Source organism: Sturnira hondurensis, unplaced genomic scaffold, assembly GCF_014824575.4.
Source record: "Sturnira hondurensis isolate 20B ecotype Veracruz unplaced genomic scaffold, ASM1482457v3 Scaffold0018728, whole genome shotgun sequence".
NCBI classification, from domain to species: Eukaryota; Metazoa; Chordata; class Mammalia; order Chiroptera; family Phyllostomidae; genus Sturnira; species Sturnira hondurensis.
The window spans coordinates 9,203,711-9,224,967 of record NW_028091359.1 but is presented as its reverse complement, the minus strand read 5'-3'; the positions used below and the strand labels follow the sequence as shown (position 1 = coordinate 9,224,967).

General features: G+C 44.5%; 1 protein-coding gene, 1 long non-coding RNA gene and 1 pseudogene across 5 annotated transcripts in view; 1 reads left to right on the top strand and 2 right to left on the bottom strand.

Moving 5' to 3' along the window:
* ABCA8 (ATP binding cassette subfamily A member 8) overlaps positions 1-10,926 on the top strand; it is a 65,843-nt gene extending 54,917 nt beyond the window's left edge. For all 4 annotated transcript variants that reach the window (XM_037069975.1, XM_037069974.1, XM_037069972.1 and 1 more), the window contains 10 exons: positions 477-594; positions 1,247-1,338; positions 3,555-3,715; positions 4,182-4,257; positions 4,335-4,429; positions 6,133-6,252; positions 6,452-6,592; positions 8,425-8,504; positions 9,820-9,875; positions 10,013-10,926. In XM_037069975.1, coding sequence (XP_036925870.1) covers positions 477-594; positions 1,247-1,338; positions 3,555-3,715; positions 4,182-4,257; positions 4,335-4,429; positions 6,133-6,252; positions 6,452-6,592; positions 8,425-8,504; positions 9,820-9,875; positions 10,013-10,111 — 1,038 coding nt within the window. In that variant the 3' untranslated portion in view covers positions 10,112-10,926. The remainder of the gene's footprint in view (positions 1-476; positions 595-1,246; positions 1,339-3,554; positions 3,716-4,181; positions 4,258-4,334; positions 4,430-6,132; positions 6,253-6,451; positions 6,593-8,424; positions 8,505-9,819; positions 9,876-10,012) is intronic.
* Positions 4,756-5,517, bottom strand: LOC119003554 (mitochondrial import inner membrane translocase subunit TIM14-like; annotated as a pseudogene).
* On the bottom strand, positions 6,602-12,823 carry LOC119003534 (uncharacterized). The gene is made up of 3 exons (XR_005069982.1): positions 12,419-12,823; positions 11,148-11,323; positions 6,602-6,696 (listed from the first exon to the last, which is right to left on the bottom strand). It is a non-coding gene; the product is annotated as an uncharacterized LOC119003534 (long non-coding RNA).
* Between the last annotated feature and the right edge of the window lie 8,434 nt (positions 12,824-21,257).

The following is a 21,257-nucleotide window of genomic DNA, read 5'->3' as shown; positions in this document are numbered from 1 at the left end:
CCTCAGTTCTCGAATCTCTTGGTTCTCGAACAGTTCTCCATAAAGTTGTTCAAGGGAAAAAACGTCTTGGTGGTCTAACAAAACTTTGGGTCTTGATTCTTGACCCTTGAGCCAACAACCCTTTCATGCCAATACCTGTATGATCAGTCACATGTCTCTCAGACAACAAACAAAGAAGATTCAGTTTTTGAACAAATTGCTTTTTCAAACAATTTTCCAGAACAAATTAAGTTCGAGAATCAAGGTTCCACTTAATGTGTTCCCAAGTAAATGCCTTTGTAGGAGAGGAAAACGATAGTCTCTTCTCTCCAAAAAGAAGTGCTAAGACAGGAGGATATCCAATGAATGTGTCACCTAGTAGAAAGTCTTCTTTGATGCAGGCTCATAGAGGGAGGGGCTGGCGCATTGGGAGGATAGGGCTTTTTCCAGGTCAATAGACAGTATGAAGGCCTGACACAATTTCCTGCCATTTACAGAAACCAGTCATTATTGCCAGCTGTCTACGCAAGGAGTATGTAGGGAAGAGGAAATGCTGCTTTTCTAAGACGAAGAAGAAAATCGCCACAAGAAATGTCTCTTTCTGTGTTAGAAAAGGTTGGGCATGGAGGCTCTTCCACTCTGGGCTCAGGGCCCTCCTTACAGCTTTATGTTTCCTGAGGTGAATCATTCTGTACACCACCTCTTGGTTCATACACAGAACCATCAGCAGGTGGCCCTGGCAGCTCCTGCCACATGGCTCATCTCTGAGGAAGTTAATTAACTCATGCCTGTGGAGAGGGGCTTAGGCACATCTACGTGGAAACCATAAGCATTCTGTTGAAATGAGCCATTGCAACCATGACATTTCTATTTAATGAACACAATGAATTGCCTAATGTCCATTATTTTTCACAAGAAAATTAACAGATGTGCCCACAGATGATAGGTGACCTCACTTTGTGATATTATTGTACACTTCTTGGGATCACAGGAGACAGAGTCTGACACACCTAGCTCCCGAGAGTGGTAGTGTCACTTCCCATCAGTGTGACTTTGGGCAGCTAACCTCATCTCTATGAGCTGTTGTCCCCAAATATGAAATAAAGGATTATGGTAACTACCTCTCAAGGGAGTGGTGACAATTAAATGAAATACTATGTATAAAGCCCATAGAACACTTGTCACAAAGTGAAACTTCAGACTGTGTCTTTTTTAATTTTACTATTAAAATCAATATGTATTAAGTGTAACCATTTTCTTTTTTCAGGTGAGGTTTTAGGATTACTAGGACACAATGGAGCTGGTAAAAGTACATCCATTAGGATGATAACTGGAGACTCAAAACCAACTGCTGGACAGGTAGGTGAATTTTGTTGAGAATAGTTTCCTAGGGGTGCTCAAACTAAAGTTTATAAGATGTTCAAATAGTATGCACAGCGAAGTCCCATTGACTCATCAGATGATTGAAGTGATTCCTGTGGCAGAGTAACACATCACACATTATCCCCTTAATACACACCAAAACTAATCACTGAAAGGGGGTAATTATTCATGCTTTCAAAGGCATTTAGTGGGACTGTCCAGTCTCAGGTCAGAAGTCAATTTCAAAATTCATATACATTCTATTTATAGTACCATCAAACCCATGGATTTGCACTTTCAATGAGCACTGTCCTCCCAATATGAATCAAATGCTTTTTAAAAGATTTTGTAGGGAAAAGGGAAGGAGAGGGGGAGAGAAATATCAATGTATGGTTGCCTCTTGTGCATCCCCTGCTGGGAACTGGCCTGCAACCCAGGCATGTGCCCTGACTGGGAATCGAACCACGATACTCTGGTTCGCAGACCCGCACTCAATCCACTGAGCTACACCAGCCAGAGCAATAAAATGCTTTTTTATGGAAAAAAAAAAACTTTATTAAGCAATCATATCCATTGTCTTTCAAAAAGTTCTTGATTACTGGAACACGTATTTTGGTACAAATCCACTCTCTTGGAGGAGTGTTTTCAGGGAATGCCTTCAAGCCAAATAGCAGGGATATGAAGTCGACAGAATTGTGCATGCAATTCAACTGCATAAGGAGGCCGTGCAAACAGAAAAGGAGCTCAGTTTATCAGAGGGGGAAAACATGAGTTATAAAATTTTTTCCCCAAAATTCTATGGCAGAAGATAGATAACCTTGTCTATCCCTTAGATAAATAAGAAATCCCCTAACATGTTGGTATCAAAACCAGGGATTTGACAAAACTAGGGATTTCCTTAAGAAATCCCTTGGAAAGTACGTCCAAGGGAAATGAAGGACAGAATCTTAAGGCAGAAGGCTGTGGAACCAGACCATGGGAAAGGGCATGGTGGTCAAGCCCACATGGGGAAAGACCTCCAGGAACATGACTGACAGGTGTATCCCAACACAGAGGAAGGAGAAAACATATTCCCAGTCACTCTGAAGCCAAGGTGAGAGCAGGCATTCCTGAAGGGGGCCTCTCAGGGACATTGGTGGTCACAGCTGACCCCAACTGGACTCTTTAGTTCAGTTGAGACCACCTTCTGAGTCAATCACCACATGAACCCTAAAACAGTATTTTATTTCTCCTTAAACATGGGCAAAAAAGAGATAACCATTCACTGATGTATCAGAATGAAACATTTTTAAAGGTTAAGTGAGATCTTAATTATAAAGCCAACAACTATTTGGGTGTCATGAAATCAGCTTTAATTAGGGCCAGTGTCATCTTTATAAACAATGTCACTGTCCTGCTTAAATACTCAATGACCTCTCATGGCACCGTGGCAGGAAGGAAACCTCTCTTGCTGGTCAGAAGCTGATTTCCAAGTCCCTGTTGTTACCTTTCTCCCTTCTCCCCTGGACCACTCTGCTCCAGGTCCCCTACCTTTGCCTAGGGTCCAAGAACATATAGAGCATCATCTCTCCACAGGGCTTTGCCCTGCCCCAAATTCCTGGCCTTTTCCACTGCAGGTGCCCTGTCACCCTTCTGCCGAAATAGTCCCTCATCAGACTTTCTCCAGTCACCATCCTCAAAGTCACTTCCCCTGCTACTGTCCACCCTGGCCTCCTGAATATTTTCATCACTGCACCAGTTGCAATCTGTCAGTGTTCTGATTACTCATTTCTTTACTTGTTTACTGCCTGATCTGCTCAGTAGAATGAAAACACCAAGTCATTGAGACTCTAGCCCTTCCATTGCTCACTGCACCCAAAGCAGGCAGCGCAGGAGTTGTTACCTCCGCAGGGAGTGGAGCTCAATAGTGAGTCATTAAATGGACATACTTTTTTCTGAGTGTGATTTAAAAATTGGATGTGAATGGCTGGCCCTGATAGCAAGGCACCAGGATGGTGAGATATTTATTTTCAGCTTAGATTTGGCTGTGCGATTGTTTGTTTTCACATAGGTACACACCACAGCCTTCCTCCAATGCATAATGGCTGCAGGTGACTCAAGTCAGTGAGACCCAAGGATTTCTCTAGGTTTTCTCAGTTTGTGGGGAGAAAGGGGTTATGGAAACTCAGAGAAGCAATGCAGGTCAGAGTCTGAGAGTGAACCTTTCTCCGCAGGTGCTTCTAAAAGGCAGCAGCGAAGGGGACATCCCCAAGTTCCTGGGGTACTGCCCTCAAGAGGACGCCCTGTGGCCCAACCTGACCGTGAGGCAACACCTGGAGGTGTTCGCAGCGGTGAAAGGGCTCAGGAAGGCGGACGCCAAAGTCGCCATCACACGGTGCGTGGGGGGAGACGCACCCATTCTCTACCCGAGGGGTCCCGGAGACAGTTCAGAATGACAACCTTCTGGGAAACTCAGGACTTTGCCTGAGACTGTCAGCACTGATCCGGACTGCAATGGGTAGATTTGCAATTAGCATCTGGTTTCCCCGATTTTAAAGTGTTATTTATTTTCTCATATAAAATATGGAAAAGGATTCATGGGTTAATTTATCAAAAATACTAAAATTTAAGTATGAGCTATGATAAGACAGCTATTCAGATATCATGAGATGTGCTTAAACTCTTTTTTTTAAACTAATTTGGGGGGTGGGGTCAAACCAGTCGTATTTAACACGACCCAGCGTCTTTTCAAAACCACACTTCTGAACCCTGCTCCCCATCCTGGTCCTGCGTGGTCCCGTTCTGCCATCAAGTTTCCTCGTCGCTGAGACACCCATAAGGCTCCACTGTGTCTCCCGCAGGTTGGTGGAGGCGCTCAAGCTGCAGGACCAGCAGAAGAAGCCCGTGAGGGCCTTGTCCCAGGGAATCAAGAGAAAGGTAGGGGCGGGGCTCGGGGGTCACTCTGCGAAGCCCACAGGGCGGGGCCAGACGTGCTGCTGTTCCTCTCGTTCCAGCTGTGCTTCGCGCTGAGCATGCTGGGAAGCCCATCGGTGGTGCTGCTGGACGAGCCGTCCACGGGCATGGACCCCGAGGGGCAGCAGCAGATGTGGTGCGTAACCCGACCTGGTCAGGGCCAGCGTGGATGCCTTGCAGGAAATCCGTGAATTGTTTTACTGTTGTAAAAAACTGTCTTTTAAACTGTTACTTTTCTATTGAGTTTTTAATGTATGGAATCTGAATTTTGTCGATGATATACTGATTACATCCATTCCTCAGGTCAAAGATATGGCTACATTCACTTTCAAATTCCCAGTCCCAAGCAGCTGAGCCAGCTCTCTGCACCTTGACAGCATTTCCTCCCAATGAGATGAGTCCACTCTAACAACCTGTGCTGACGCCATCATGATATGTATCACAGTGTATTTTAATTACCAGTTAGTTCATCAGGCTCCCTTTAGATTGAGGTTTCTTGAGAGCTGCGACTTTCGCGTTCACTTTGCCTTGAAGTAGGTACCAAATTATTTGCCAACTGCGTCATGTTCTATTCCATAGTATGTATTGATCTGTATTATTAAGCATTAGTATTCAAATATTCTATAATCTGATTTAAAATCCTCAAATATAAAGAAGGAGCTTATACCAAGGCTTTAACTTAGTTTCTGCAAAGTCATCTTTAAAATTTGTAGCTTCACAACATCTTATTATAAAAAGCTGGTGCTCATATACATAACTAAAAAGAATTTAAAATTCATCGTCCATTTACTTCCTTTTTCAGCTTGATCTTTTAGTAAATATTTAGCTTCACTGATTTTGGCTTCTATATAAGGAGATTCTCCCTTGTCTGGGGGATTTGAAAGCATAATTTGTCTAAGAGCATCTCTTATTTCCCCTTTATTGGCAAGAGAACTTAGACCTGGTACTAACGCTGCCTCCCATTTTGTCATTTCGGGTTCAGACCCACCTTTGTAATAGCCACCACTGAAGGCAGATTTCGGTAGGCTTTGGGAAAGCTTCTTTGACTTGAGGCTCCCTGTGCTTCATGGCTTGTGAAACACAGCGGCCAGCAAATCCTGCAGCAGCGACGGTCAGTGCGACTGCTCACCTGTGCTGGCCGTGGCCCCCACCAAGAGCGTGGGTCACCCGGCCCAGAGGCCACAGCCACCACCCCACAGCTCTACCAGGAAGCAAGGCGACCACTGTCCCTTACTGATAAAACCTCTCTATCATTAGTATAACCAATACTTTGCCAAAAAAGAAAAAAATCTTACCCAGATAACACTTCCTAACCGTTTCTCGTTAAAGGAAAAATAATCACTGCCAGGCCTCCAGCATGCTCAGTCTGAGTATTGTAATCGCTCGACTGATCTTTCAGGTAGGTCTGCTGCATCTCTGCAACCCATTATGACACAATCACACAGCGTCCCATACTTCTCATGAAGATGGTAATTCTCATTAGGATGCACAGGTGCAGGCAGAACGAGGGTTCCTGATGTTGTCCTGAGTGTTCCTTGTGCACTTGTTTCCTACCAGGTTATGACAGCTCTGTCTCCCTCTGCACAGCCTCTTCACAGAGTCTCTTACTCAGCGTTTCTCCCTCAACACAACCTCATGATAAATACTGTGTTCTGTGAACTCCCCTCTTCTAACGCCTGCCTCCAGTGAAACAGCTGTCACCTGGTTTGCCATTCCTCCTCCCACCTGCCCTTGCTTAATCTCTTTTTGCTAATTATTCACATTCATGCCACTTGAAAATCCTCTTCTCTGACTAATTCGATGACTTCCTTAATTGCAAATATTCTCTTGGCAATTTAGGCAGGCGATCCGGACCATCGTTAAAAACACGGAAAGGGGCGTCCTCCTGACCACCCACTACATGGCAGAGGCTGAGGCCGTGTGTGACCGCGTGGCCATCATGGTGTCTGGAAGGCTGAGGTGGGTGTGCCCTTGACCCCCAGGTGCACGGCTGGAAGAGTTTGTCTGTGGGCAGAGAGGACACTGGGAATAACTGGAGCCACATCACCAGGGTCTACCAGTGACGTCCTGAGACAGCGCTAGCAGTGAATCATCAGTCTCAAACATTGCATCCTGCGTCTTTTCTCTCTTTCTACTATGACCTCCTCCTTCCTTCCAGATGTATCGGTTCCATCCAGCACCTGAAGAGCAAATTTGGCAAGGATTACCTGCTAGAGATGAAGGTGAAGACTCCCACGCAGGTGGAGCCCCTCCACTCGGAAATTCTGAGACTTTTCCCCCAGGCTGCACGGCAGGAAAGGTAAAGATGGTGGCTGGCTTGGATCTGGTATCCAAAGTTAACTTTTCCTTGTCAGGCTCATTGATTTGTAATCCTTTGAATCCGCATATGGCCCCAAAGGAAACCTAAAGGAAATAAATGATATTTACTTGTTGGATATTGCAGAAAGTAAACTAGAGAAGAACTGATGTAAAAGCTGGCGTTGCATGTTGTGGTCCTACTGTGTGCCAGGTACTGTCCTGGTCTTAGGTTATCTTGTTGAATCCTCACTGAGACTTTCTAAAGTGGCCTCTGTATTCCAGTGAAAAATTACATGATTTCAAAAGGGCATTGTCAGTCTGTCCCATGTTTCCATGCCTGTACACAGGGACAGACTGAGAGTGACCAGGAGGGAGGGGAGAGGGAGATAATGGTGGAAAAAAGAGGAAGGGACTATGTAAAGAGGATGTGTGAACGACCCGTGGACATGGACAACAGGGTGGGAATTGACTGGGGGAGTCTGGGGGTGGGATGGGTGGAGCAGGGCAAAGTAGGGGAAATTGGGACAGCTGCAATAGAATAACAATTTTAAAAATCTTTTTAAAAGGGGGGCATTGTGAGAGCCTGGCCTTTACAAGGACATTAATCAATGGAATTATTACCCTTATAAATAGGAAATCGGTAGATAGGTTAGATCACATAATAGCTAACAAGTGGCAGAATAGGGATGTAAAGCTGATTATTTCAAATATATTAATATTTCTGATTTTACGTAGAATCTGATAGTGGAACAATCCTCGTAAAAGTAGTACACTAAAAAAGTGCAAAGATCAACTTTAGGGTCATTTTTAACACCTACAGTTTACTTCAGAAGATAGATAATTTATGAGTTAGGGGAGAAAACGGAGAAGAGAAGTAAGTCACAATGTCAAGGTCAAAAAATATAAATCTACAGTGGAATATAAATATAGAAGCAATGCTGTAACTCAACGTGCAGCCCAAGACTAACTAGAAATATGTCACAGAGGTACAGGGAAGAGCAGAATGGATGAGAATGATTGCTCCATAAGTATGTGAAATAGTACCTTCTTTTTTTTAAGATTTATTTATTTATTATTTTTAAAGGGGAAGGGAAGGAGAGAGGGAGAGAAATATCAATGTATGGTTGCCTCTCATGTGTCCCCTGCTGGGAACTGGCCTGCAACCCAAGCATGTGTCTGACTGGGAATTGAATCGCGATCGTGTGGTTTGCAGGCCCGCGCTCAATCCACTGAGCTACGCTAGCCAGGGTGTGGAATAGTACCTTCTGAAATGAAGTCTAAATCTTCCTCATGAGAAGAAAAATTTATCCAAGAAACAAATTACTTTAAAAATAGTTGTTGGACATTCTTTGGGGCTTGAATTCCTAGAGATTTCTAGTCTCCTAATCAGAGACTCAATTATGTTATCCTGCATCAGGAAAGTAGTTTGAGGGGGAGGTGGTGGGGACAGGTAGGAGAAGTATGAATTCTCCGGAGAATAGACTTAGATTTCCACCTGAGTTGGGAAACGTGAAGAAACTGCATGGGTCAGGGCCTGGTTGGAGGACAAAGCTGAGGAATAAGTGTGGAGCTTAGAAAGTACGGTAGAAGGTAACTCTGGCAATTTGCACTGTACCTGCTCATCTCCATTCAAGGGACCAAGAGTACTAAACTGTCTGAGTCTGATTCCCCATCCCTGTTTTTCTTGCTGAGCTGCCTCTTTTTCACTACTATGGATTCACCCTGTATTTCACCTACACCAAACCACACTTAGAGAAATAAAGACCAGGGAGATGTCTGAGTCTGTTTACACCTGTCACAGGTGGTGTCAGCCTGTCTCCCCTCCTCTCCCAGGTACTCATCTCTGATGGTCTACAAGTTGCCGGTGGAAGACGTGCGACCTTTAGCCCAAGCGTTCTTCAAATTAGAGAGGGGTAAGAGTGGTATGCTTTGAAATAGAGCCTGAAAGCAGATCATTTCAAATGATAAAAGAATCCATCTTCGTGACAAAAACTAAATGTGATATAATGTGTTAAAAGTTAAAAATCTCAAGTGGAATTTTAGGAGCGTGATATCAAGGAAGTGGGGGAATTGTGTTTGTGGGGTTGGGGTAATGGGACATTTATTCTTGCTTTCTGGAGTTTTATTCTTGCTTTCTGGGGGTTTTCCATGACTTTTTGTATATAAACTGGTACAGGCTAGATCAAAACTCAGTCATATGTGCATTTAAGAAGAATACTTTTTTTTGACTATTGATGCTTACATATTTAAAATTAAATTTTATGTGGACTTGCATTTTTTTTGTCTTAGGCTCTATGTTAAGAAACTGTCCTCTTGTCTGGTCATTAAGATTATCTCCTTATGTCTGTTGCACTTTGAAATTGACCACACTGCGTCTGTCGTCACCAGACTCACTTTGTCCTTGCCATCCGGGCCCATGACCTCTGCCACACTCCTCTGTGCTAGCTGGAACTTCCTCCCTTGCATTCTTTCATTGTCACCGCTCAGCGACCTCTTTGCTTGCTTATCACATTCCCTCAAGAAGAGATTCAAGTCTCTTGGTTCTAGAAGACTCTTCTTACTCCTGTTGATAGCATCTGTGATCAGTGACACCTCTTCTTTCCATTCCCAGAACAGAGTGTCCCCGAGTGTGAGCACTCCCCAGATTGGCACGGTGGCCAGTAGTAGCCTAGTACCTTCGTTGGTATATTTCCCATCTGGTACTGTTGGTGGTGTGTTTCCAGTCTTCTGGGCTCTTACTGGGGCTCTAACTACCCTTTCCAGTCCACTTTGGCCAAAGAGAAGGGACTTCAGCTTGACTTGGTTCACACTGCATTGATGGAAAGAAGCTGATTGAGGATGACCTGCTCCCTAGAAAACCACAGACATCTTTTTCTATAATCTTCTGATGTGACCCTTTTCAAAATGTGTCTGTCTTCCACCTCTTCCGGTGCGGAAGGTGCTGGCTCACCTGCAGGGAAGGAGGCTCCCTCAGCACCGCTTCCTCCCTTAAACAGAGATCTCCAAACCTGCGCAACATGCAGGCATAACACCAGCACCTTTTCCTCAAACCTTTGTGAGTGCATTGGAGTTCTTTTAGCTGGATGCTGTACTTAAACATCGGCGATTACTGTCGTAATCTTTTTATTTCATGTTTTAAAAAATTGCTATTTGTATTCTGTGCTGACTTCTAAGACCACCTGTGTAGAAAAACGTATAAACCCCTAATGCATGTCCATCCTTCTGCAGTTAAACAGAGCTTCGACCTGGAGGAGTACAGCCTCTCGCAGTCTACCCTGGAGCAGGTGAGTCGGTTTTAGTGATTTTATATCCCCCGTGGAGTATAAACGTACAACAAGTGATACACTTTTCACTCTCTTGGAACTACAGGGGGCAGTGTGAATTCCCCCTCTCTCTCTCTATATTTCTTCTGCCCTTTCAGGTTTTCCTGGAGCTGTCCAAGGAGCAGGAGCTGGAGAATTTTGATGAGGAACTTGGCCCTTCTGTGAGACAGAAGCTCCTCCTGCAGGAAGAGCCATGAAGCCCCAAATACCTTGTGTCACCATTCGAGCCTGTGGCTGTTTATTAAGACATTTCCGTTTAGAGCATCAGTGTTTACTTTTAGAACCTATCTGGTAGGCCCTGGCAGGGCTTGGGTGTGGTGGTGAGGCGTGAGCGCTAGGCGAGCGCAGTTGAGAGCAGGCACTAAGGGCCCGGCTGCGCCTGCCTCCCAGGCCCGGCCTCTGTTATTTCTGCAGGTCTCTCTCACCCCGTTTTTCTGCCTAATGCTGAATAAATAAACTTATTTCCATGAGATAGTTTCAGTCTCTGAATATGATATGCAAACTTTAAATTTTTTTGTCAAAAATGTAAAAGTTTTTTCTAATGTAGATTGAGAAATGCATATATTTACTCTTCGGCTTTACTTTGTACAGCTGATATTTTAGTAATAACTTAAGCGACTGTGTGTCAAAAAGTACCATACTTAGTGAAATAAATTGTAATGTATTTTCTTATGACTAAAAATATTAAAACACCTTTGGTTGTCATATCTGATATCAGTATATTTGATAACGTATCTTCTGGTAACACTATCAATCATGTAGACACAGACTGGAAGACTACAAAATGGCTATTAGGAATTTATTATACTTTATTTTTATAAACCAGCAAAATTCTATTTTCATTGTATTTTTAAATCTTTACTACAGTTGCTTATATTGTAACTGATCTTTTATGGGTATCTGCAACTTCATCTCAGAAGGCTGACAAACATTATAAACAGGTCAAATGACCATGTTGGTAGAAAAGATAAAATAAATCTCGTATGTGTAGTTTAGAAATGTTTTTTTTTAATTTCATGTGTCCTTTTCTTCAACTCAGTGGCCTCCAACTTACAAGTGTGTTGTAACCCAGTTGAAAATCATTTCTAATGTAAGAGCAAGTTTGCTGCTTTAATCGATGTGCTACCAAAATCTAAAAGAAGAAAAGACCACACCATGATTAAGGAAGTAAAAAGTGGTGGCAAGCAGAAATGTTTCCTACAAAAGTCACCCAAAACTACTGGCTGAGCTTACCATGCATGAACTGTACGATTTTCTGAGTGGTGAGATGACTCTCTGGGCTTTGTTACCAGTGCTTCCTTTCATCCCTTGCAGAAACTTCTTGGCATCCCAAATAATTCTGCTCTGGCGGGCGCCTCTCCCCTGACTGACTGCCCAGGCTCTTGGGAGGTCTGTTTATTCATTTTGTGCTGGGAAGAAAAGAAGGATCCAACTCAGTTCCTACCTTCAGTGAATGCAGCTGCGTGGCAAAGGGATTTAGCACATGTCCTAAATTCAGTCTTGGATCTACAGGTTACTGTCCGTGCAGACCTTGTTTCTTCATCTGTGAGAGGGAGATCTCAGTACCCACGGCAGAGGGTCACTGTCACAACCAAAAGTGACAAAGGCAACAAAAGCCCCGAACTGCTGCCTGGCTCTTACCAGTGCCTAGGGGACTCCAAGAGGCTGTCACAACCTGGCCAGCCCCCTCCTTTCTCCTAATCCCTTACTTCTCAAGGACACATCAAAATTCCTCCATTGCCAGAGGAGGTATCTGTAAATAGTACACTAAACAGACTTATTTTAATGGAAGACTTCACCTTATAACCCAAAGAAATAATACAAATTTGCTCAGAGGGGTGGGGGTTGGGTTTGGGTGTTTTTTAAGCTTTTTGGCAGGTGAGTGGGAGAGAGATCCTGGGACAAGCTGAGTTTTAGCTCTCAAGTGGGTTTTTATTCAGCCTATGGATTGACCCAGCCTTAATATCAGACAACCAGATCTTTGGGAAAAAATGAAACTGACAACTGTGTCAAACCTGACCTTGGGTTTTCATCCGCTCTCTGGCAAGGACAAGCCTGCCCAATTCTTTATGTGGTTCCATGTGGGACCAAAGTCTGCTGTTGGCTTCAAATGATATATCTGTGTAGGGGCTAAAAAAAAAGTAATACGTTTCCTCCCATCTTCTAAATTCTTCTAGCTGGGCTAATAATCAGATTAGCAGAGAAGAGATTAACTGGAGAAAATCAAATTTTAATATGTGCATATGGGGAATTGACATTAGCATGACAATGGCAAAGACAGCAAGGCAACATCATTGGGTATATATGTTATTTTAGACAAAGGAGAAAAGGGGGAGAATGGATTATCAAGTTTCAGAAGTGAGAACAGGGGGCTACAGGTAGTTGAAGAAGGAGTGGAACACACAGCACAGGCAAATTCTTGCTAGGGAATCAGAAACAAAGAGACCCAGGGTTTCTCGCAAACAGGTCCCCCTGCCTGAAGCCTCCCCATTTACCATACTTACTTCAAGTTAGGTTAAGGTGGACATCTTAAGACTTCCTTCCTGAAGCAGGTTTTATCATCTGAATCTGTTGGGCGGGGAAAGGGAGAGGGTCAAAGTTTCTCTCTTAGTCTTTGTTTTCTTAACGGCTTAAAATCAGTATCGCAAAAAGCAAAACTTTCGGTGCCCTTCAATCTACAAAGGAAATCCATTATCACAAATCTGGCATTACCTAGAGGATGATAAACTTTGAAATGCTTGGTGGCCAGATGGCAGTAGCTGACGTTTCTGAGGCCAATGAGAAAACCTAGAACTAGAAGCAGAGATTAACTATGTAGATTTTACCTTCAACAGGTCCCAGCCACTTACATGTATACACCACAGAAGGTGGAACTATATCACTGTGCAAAACTTCATTCTTTCTGCTCCTTATGGTCAGTCATGCTCTATCCATTCATTTTTTAAATCCTCATCTCACTGGTATTACATAATATTCTTTTAACTTTCTTTGTTTTGCTTTTTCTCTAGTTGTATAGAAACCAAACACAATTATATTCGAGGGAAATGTTTAAGATAAATTGGTTTGCATGGCAGAAATGTCTGGTTAATGACCAACATCTTCATTTCTCAACCAGATGTACAATGTCAAGGAAACATGGCTTCTGTCTCCTTGTCCCAGATTCCCTCTTATTCCAGTTTCTGTGCTTTTGATTCCTCTTCTGTTCACATGTTTGCTTCCTCTCCTTTCTAGGTCTGTGACACTTCCAAAATCTTTTCCAAGATGTTGTTGAATTAAAACTGTGGGGGAAGATTTTTTTCACAATTACAAAAAGAAATGAACCATCTTCCAAGATCTCAGAGGAGCCACATAATATGTTATGTTGAATGAGAGACGTGAAAGGGAACAGGGAAGGTGGGAAATATCTTTATGACAGTGGGAACTGATGCCTCAAGAGACATCCTTTGTCTACTTCAGACAAGAAGACCATTCACAGCTTTGTTACAGAATCCCAGTCTATGCTGTTCTGGAACAGCTGTGGGGTCTTAGTGCCCACCACCAAGAAGCATGACTCCCAGTGCAAGAGTTTGGTGAAAAAGGAAAGGGACTTATATTTAAAGGTTATACAGATTCAGAATAATGGCCGGTTTCTGTTGTTAAGTCCCATTTCTTTTAAAACACCCCAAAACACATAGTCCTATCCTTCTTTGCCAAACCAGGCCAGTTTCCAAATACACCAATCAGAGGTACCATCTTTCAGCGAAGCAGAAGTCTGCGGCTCAGCATTCCTGGTCACAGTTCAGTGTTCCAGCAATCTCCCACTAATCTGTGCTTGGTTAGGCTGGTTCCCTCAATTTCTAGTTACCATGCCCCTATGTTCTCCAGGCGGATTTCCCAGTGGACCTCCTCATTTTTACTCCAGCTCTTAATCCAAAATTCCATGGCACCTCCCTTCACACCAGGCCTCATGGCAGACGGTAGGGGGTGGAGGGGCCCTTCTACATCCTTTCAAACCCCATGGCTCTCTGTTTCATGGCTCCCCCCCATGGCTGGCCACCCTCATTTTTAAATGCTGACCCAGAGTATGACTTCATACTCAGCACTATGCATTCTGAAAGTCACGTAGACCTTTTACCCAGGTGGCAGCACAGCTTCCCTTCAGGAAAGACATGGCCATCACCTTGCCATTGTTATGAAGAGCATCTTAAACCACATCATCTCCTTCTCCCTTTCCGCCAACCATGGGCGGTGGGGGAACATCTCTGCTTCCGGGACCTCTCACTCTGTACCCTGTTTCACTGTGAAAGTATGGAGGGGAGAGATGAAATTATCATCACCACATAATACAGAGGAAAGAGCAGCATTTAGAAGGGAAGAGGATTACTATTCTTTTTACAAAGTCCAAAGTTCCTTACTTTTTTCCTTGGTAATTTAAAATATGTATTTTCATCCTACTCTCATATTCAAAGAATGAGTTACATGAGACTTAAGCTAAATAGAGACTGAAGTTAAGATCTTAACCTTTGGAAGCCTGAGTGATTCAAGTCTTGGTTTGGAGACTGAAAGGTGGCTTGTAGCCAGGGTCTAAGTAGGCTGAAGCTGCTTGGCTATCATCAGAGAACTCATGAAAACAATGCATAAAACATGCAAGTGATTCTTTTTATCTTCGTTATTTGTAGTCTGACTCCCTGGACTGGTTGGGGTGGTCTTGAAGTGGAGGACAGGAGACTCCAGCATTTTAAAACTCCAATACTAGAAACTCCAGGAAGGAGGGTGGAATAAACATTGGAATCTAATCTTTCAAATGCATCAAAACTTTCACATATCTCCAACCCTGGCCTCTCCCTTGAGCTCTGCTCATAGAGCCAACAACTTGCAATTGGATAACTAGTTTGCAACTCAAACCAAACATGTCTAAAAAGGAAGTCTTAGTATATTTCCCTTAGCCTTTTTCATCTCAGTAAATAGCAACACCCTAGGAGCCAGCCTTGATTTCTCCCTTCCCTCCTTCCCCTCAGCTGAACCTTCCTCCAACCTTTATCCTAAATCTATCTACCTCTTTCCATCCACTGTTACCACCATAATTGGGGTGTTCTCATCAGGATTTCTGCACTGGCCTCCACACTGGGAGACCTGCCTCCAATCTTGCACTCTGTCCTTTTTTTTCCATGCAGCAGCCACAAATTATGTCATGTCACTGTTCCTGAGCCCAAGTTTGTATGTCCTGTGCTTCGAAAGGCCAAAAGTCAAAACATCAGAGCATGGAGTAAGGAAAGGTTTACTGATTCCCAAGTGAGAAGATGGGAGACCTACTGGTACCTCAGATCCATCATGCTCTCTGGTCTAGGTTGAGGGGATTTTAGGGGTTAGGGGCAACAGGTACACAGAAGTGCTGACAGGACAAGTTTTCATCGGAAGACCTTGGAACTTGACCATTTATGGTAAAAGGCCTCAGTACTAGATCTTCCTGGACAACAGACCCTCCACTTCTGAAAGGTGTCAGTGTTCAAGTTCCAGTTACGCCTCGGTCCTTCAGCCCCTGTGGGGTATTTTTGCAGGGGAGGGAATATGGGACTTCAGTTGAGAGTGCAGTGGGAGACCAAAGCTCCCTACTCTGCACATGCTTCAGGGGCACATCATGCGGCTTCGGTCTGTTGTCTCTGAACAGCAGCTCAGTGTCTCGTCAAATAGGGTAGGACCATTTTGGGCGGGTGCTGTGGTTACATCACCACGGCCCTTTTAAAATCCACCATTGCGCTAACATGAAATTCAAACTCCCCATTCAAGTTTATAGATCCTTCTATGATGTGGCTTCTTCCCACTTCTCTGAGACTCCAGCCACATGGGCTTTTTATTTGTTCCTTAAAATCGCCAAGATTTTTCCTCCCACAGGACCTTGCATCTGCTTTTCCTTATGCCCCGAACCCTTCTTCTCCTGGACATCCACTTGCTTGGCTCCTGATTACCTCTAATGCCTCATGGGACTCGGTTGTCTACTCATCAAAACCATCACCCTGACCACCAAATCTGAAGTCACTCCCAGGCCCTCTCACTATCTGTTTTGCTTTATTCTTCTTAAATTGTCTAGTTGATGTATTTATTTATTTGAGAATAAACTCTTTCTCTCCCCCGCACTGCGCCCATACCCCCAGTTAAAGACAACCTCTGTTGAGTGCTGGGATCTTACCTGTCTCATTAACTATTATATTTTCCCATGGACTGGAACAGTACCTGCCCCATAATAGGGCAACCACTAAGTAATTACTAAATTAATCAACTACCTAAATACACCCCCTGCTTCTCTCTGTTTTAGCACTTATTACTGTGAAATATAATCACCTGTCTCCAAAGGTCTTTCTCCATTAGATGATCACTATTTGAAGTGTAGGGGAAGAAAAGTAATTTTATCTCTACCTTTCTAGGTTCTTGGCTAGACCCCATCGCATAATAAAAATGTCGATAGGAGAAACACAAATAACTACGTATACAAGGGAGATGCCCAACACTGAGGAACCTCACCGAATGGGCCAAGCCATTACTTAAAATACCATCTCCAACTAAAAACAAAAGATGTTGGGGGCTTGGGATTATTTAAGATAAACTGTTCTTACTCTGAAATAAAACTGTTCTTGCTCTAAAATAAAATGTGGGGCCAAAATGAACCTGAATATTGTTTGACCAAAGATCATCGACATTTGAGCAATAGTGACTAATTCTTCTGGTTACAATCTGGGACCTTCTAAGGTCCAAAGAAGTCTGAAAAATTGAACTATAAATAGAAAATCCATGACTAAGAAAATCAGTCAAACGAGATGGGTGGTTTGCTTTATTTCAAGATGAAAAATACATGATGTGCAATCTACCTCACAGAGAGGACTGATGCGTTTCCTTAGTAACTATATACTTTGTGCCAAACACTGACACAGTTACAGGAATACCACAATAAATAAAACACTATCAGGAAGGGGAAAGAAGAGGACTCATATTACTAAGCATCTTCTCATATACTAGGCATTCACATTACTACCTTAAAAGGATGATTGTTACCACTTGACAGGGGAGGGGACTCAGTGTCAGAGTTTGAGTAACTCACCTACATTTGTAACTGAGAAAACAAGGGCCCATTCATGTGGTGCCTTGGTGCATGACCCAACAATCAGTGTTGAGAGAAACAGGTTTTTATTTATAAGATTCCAACCTTGGGGTGGGGGAACTGGGAGCACTCCTGCTCAGAGCTCTGTTCTTCCCCAAGACCCAGCACTTCCCTTGCTCCCCAAAATGCTTAAAGCCAAAGCCAAGCCCAACAGTTCCCCATATTCTTGTCTCAAGCTGGCTGCACAGAGTTCACAGTCCCTCTGAAAAGTACACTCCTAAGTTTCAAAGTTGCCATCCTCACACAGCAGCTCTCCCCTTCGGGATCTGGGGTATGTTATCCTCAGCCTCCATGTAATAGTCCAGGAAAGCATGTGCCATGTTGCACTGGATCGTGGTGAAGTCCAGGAAAGGCACAAGTCCCATGAGTGTGGCCTTTCTGTGTGTCCCAAGAGTCAGCATTTTGCAAGGCAGAGTCCTTGATGACTTCTGAGTCAGCTAGAACAGGCACCATCAGAGCAGCAGCACGTGCCTCTGACTACACCAGGCCACCTGGGCAAATCCTGACTACAAACTGCCTAGCTGCTACATCGGACCTTCTCCGCCCCTACACCCACTCCGCCCACATGGCTCCTATCTCACTACTAGCAGCATAGTTGAATCTCTCACGTGGCTGTCCTTTTTACTAGAGACCAGCACAGCTGCTACCTACTCTCTCAGCCCTCACAGCAGACCAGCCTCTCTCTGTCTGCCCACCCTTAGTTTAAAGGGATTCCGAAGTACTCCTCCCACACTGAGCTACATGTGCCGGTTTCCCATATTGTTTACATTCTCTTGGCTGCCATCTTTAGTCAGGGTGTTACCGAACAGAGGTCCAAGGAGGGGGAGCAATACTTGGCCCACCGAGGGATGCCAAAAACTGTTACAGACGACAGGGGCCCCTCCCAAGGAAGGTATACTAATACCTACTGGGCTCGTCCAGCTGCCGCCAAAGGAAAGACATCGGGCAATGCCACAGATTTGTGAAAAGGAAATAAAATGTTTATTTAATACGATTCAGGCCTAATGCCTTCATTAAAATATCAAAGTCCTTTAGGGTATACACCCACCCCCCCAACACACAGTGCTCCCTTCTCCCCCTGTCCTAACTCTGGGTACCGTAAATCAGGAAAAGAGCACACGTCCGTTTTTCCAGGCCACTGGTATTGTCAGCTGTGTTGATGTCCAGGCAGGATCTCCAATTAATCCAAAGTCATGCAGCACCTTCTACTGGCAAGAGTTCTTTGCACCAAGTTTTTCAGTCAAAGTCTCTCCTGCTTTCCAGGCCACGTGGCCAAAGGGAGCACCCCAAAGCCACGTGGGCCTCTTCTACCAAAGCTGCAGGGGTCCACACTCCACCAAAAGCACGTGTTTCTCTTCTTCACCTGGCTGGAGGGATCTCCATTCTGACAAAGCTGTGTAGTCTTCCCTTTCATCTGGGAAAGAGGGGGTCTGCACTCTGCCAAAACTACGTGGCCCCTTCTTTCACCTCGCCAAGAGGGGGTCCTCACTCTGCCCCAAATTGCATGGCTCTCTCCTCAATGGCTGCCATGTCTGGATTTAAATCCCCGTGCCAGTCCTCCTTTGCAGCCCCATTTCCGACTCCTCCTACAACTGGTTACACCTGCCAGGAATCCCATATTATTACAGGTTTACTGGGCTGCCATTGTGAGTCTGGGCAGGTGTGGCCCCGTGGCGTGGAGCCAATCAACTCCAAGCTCTCACGCAGGCGATGTAATGGGGACCAGCCTCCAGTTACATCCTGGGTAGAAGCCACTTCCTTCTCCCTGGCTCAAAGCATGGCCACAGCTATTTAACATAACTATGAAACCACTTAAAGGTTATAGATACATTACATGACCATTCCAGAGGTTAGCTACAAAACTGTTGCTATGCAAAACAACTCTCAATGGCCCTGCTCCATTTGTTCCTTCCCCCAACTGACACCTGGGGGGTGGGGGGGATGAGGATATCTTAATATTTCCTGGACACCCTGAGTTCTGGACCCCATTCCAAATTTTTTGGGGGCCCCCCTCTTGGCCGCGCCCTGTTACAAGGGCAAGTGTGACTCAGTGTTGCAGGTGGGGCTGCCTCCCTGCCTCTTGCGCAGGTGCTGTACAAGCCCCTGGCTGTGCAGGAGGCACCATACATTCTGCAAGTCATATATACAACAGTTGCCCTGTGGTGGTAACACAGCTATTAGCTAACCATCAGCTTGCCATTGTTATGAGAAGTATCTCAACTGCTGTATTGTCTCCTCTCCCCATCTTCCAACCAAGGACCGTGGGGGCTTTGGGGACTCCTCATTCTGCATCCCATTTCATAATCACACGGTTGGCAGAGCTAAAATTGGAATGTAAGTCTATCTTGTTCAAGAGCCCCATGATCATTTCGGTGAATCTGGAATGAAAACGGAATGTGACAAATGCAATGCAAACAATCACATAAAGCCAAAATGATAGCAGAATTGTAGAATTAACTCTTGGCTGTTCTTGGGAGGGTGTGCAAAGTTTGAAGCAAAAAAAAAATTCCAGGATAGGTTTCCCTAAACTCAGGTCCTAAAGGATGAGTTGGAATACGACAAGTCATCACAGGGAAGAATGAAAAGCAGGTGAAACGGTAGCGAGCCGTGAACTGGTTTATCCCATTCCCATTCCAATGTGGAGAATACCAAGACCCATAAACTGTAAGATAATTATTTTAACTGCCTAGAAAATGGAAGGAGAGGGTATTGAGAAGAGGACACGGGAAACATCCCTAGGGTCACTTTTTTCAGACCTGTGTGCCCTTTGGTTATTTTCTATGTAATGGGCATGGCCATGGTTTGTGGCCATTCAATATATCTTAGTGGACTTGTGGCAAAACGCAAACCACAGCTTCTGGAGATTGAGTTGCAGCTGTCTAAGCAGTGACACAGCCAGTTTGTGCTTGTCATCAACCCTGTGGGTTCCGTTAGGCACAGCCACTTCCTTTGTTTTCTTGGAAGGGGGAATAGCAGAGACGCTTCCAAACAAACACAGGGGAATTGCTACTTCCATGTGCACACAGATTTCTGAGACTCTGTGCTGCATATTTACTCAAAAATGGGAAGTTTTGAAGAAACTATGTTCTGTGGTTCAGAAAGTTGATGTGCCTGACTTCTTTAAGAAATCCCAGCAGGGCAGAACGATGTTGGCAAAGAACACAGAGTGGGAGGAAATGAGCTCTGGGAAGAGAAGGCTGATGCCAAGAGACCCTGAGCTGGAGAAGGTCAGCGCTGCCCTGCTGCCGTTTGGGGAGGTGGCAAAAACTTGCCAGAACTCTGGAAGGATGACTGTTTGAGCAGCTTGAAGAAAAGGTATCAGGGAAAGTGCGTTAAGCTCCTGGAGCCTTTAAGACTAGTGAGAAGAGCAATTTAGGGTAAATATCGTAATTCAACACCCATTCGAAAACACCATGCAAGTTACTTCTGCTTACCAGGACTTCAAAAATAATATTGCTTTTGTTTTATTTTTATTAAGCCACGCTTCTTAATTGTAAGCTCCAGAAACTCCTGGGCAAGTATTTTAAAAGGGCTTCGTCTAATACTGGTTTTTTGCCTTTGGGCTGCCATAACAGGTGATTATAGAGTTAATAGTAACGTCACAGTGTTACTGAACAGGGTCCAGGACAGAGGCCCCTCCCAAGGACGGTGTACTGGGCTCTTCTGTCGGCCGCCAATTGGAAAGACATCTCTCAATGCCAGAGATTTGTGAAAAGGAAACAAAATGTTTATTTAATGCTATTCAGGCCTAATGCCTTCCTTAAAATATGAAAGTCTTTAAGGGTATACACCTACACACACACACACAGCGCTCCCTTCTCCCACTGTCCCAACTCCGGGTACCGTAAATCAGGAAAAGAGCACACGTCCGTTTTTCAGGTCGCTGGCACTGTGAGCTGTGTCGCCTGCCTGTCCAGGCAGGATCTCCAATTAATCCAAAGTCATGCAGCACCTTCCACTGGCAAGAGTCCTTTGTACCAAGTTCCAGTCAAAGTCTCTCCCGGTTTCCAGGCCACTCGGCCAAAGGGAGCACCCCAAAGCCGCGTGCGCCTCTCCACCAAAAGCACGTGTCTTTCTTCTTCACCTGGCCGCAGGGATCTCCATTCTGGCAAAACTGCATGGTTTTCCCTTTTCACCTGGGAAAGAAGGGGTCCTAACTCTGTTGAAACCGCATGGCTTGTTGAGGGCAAAGGGGAACTAGCCAGAACATA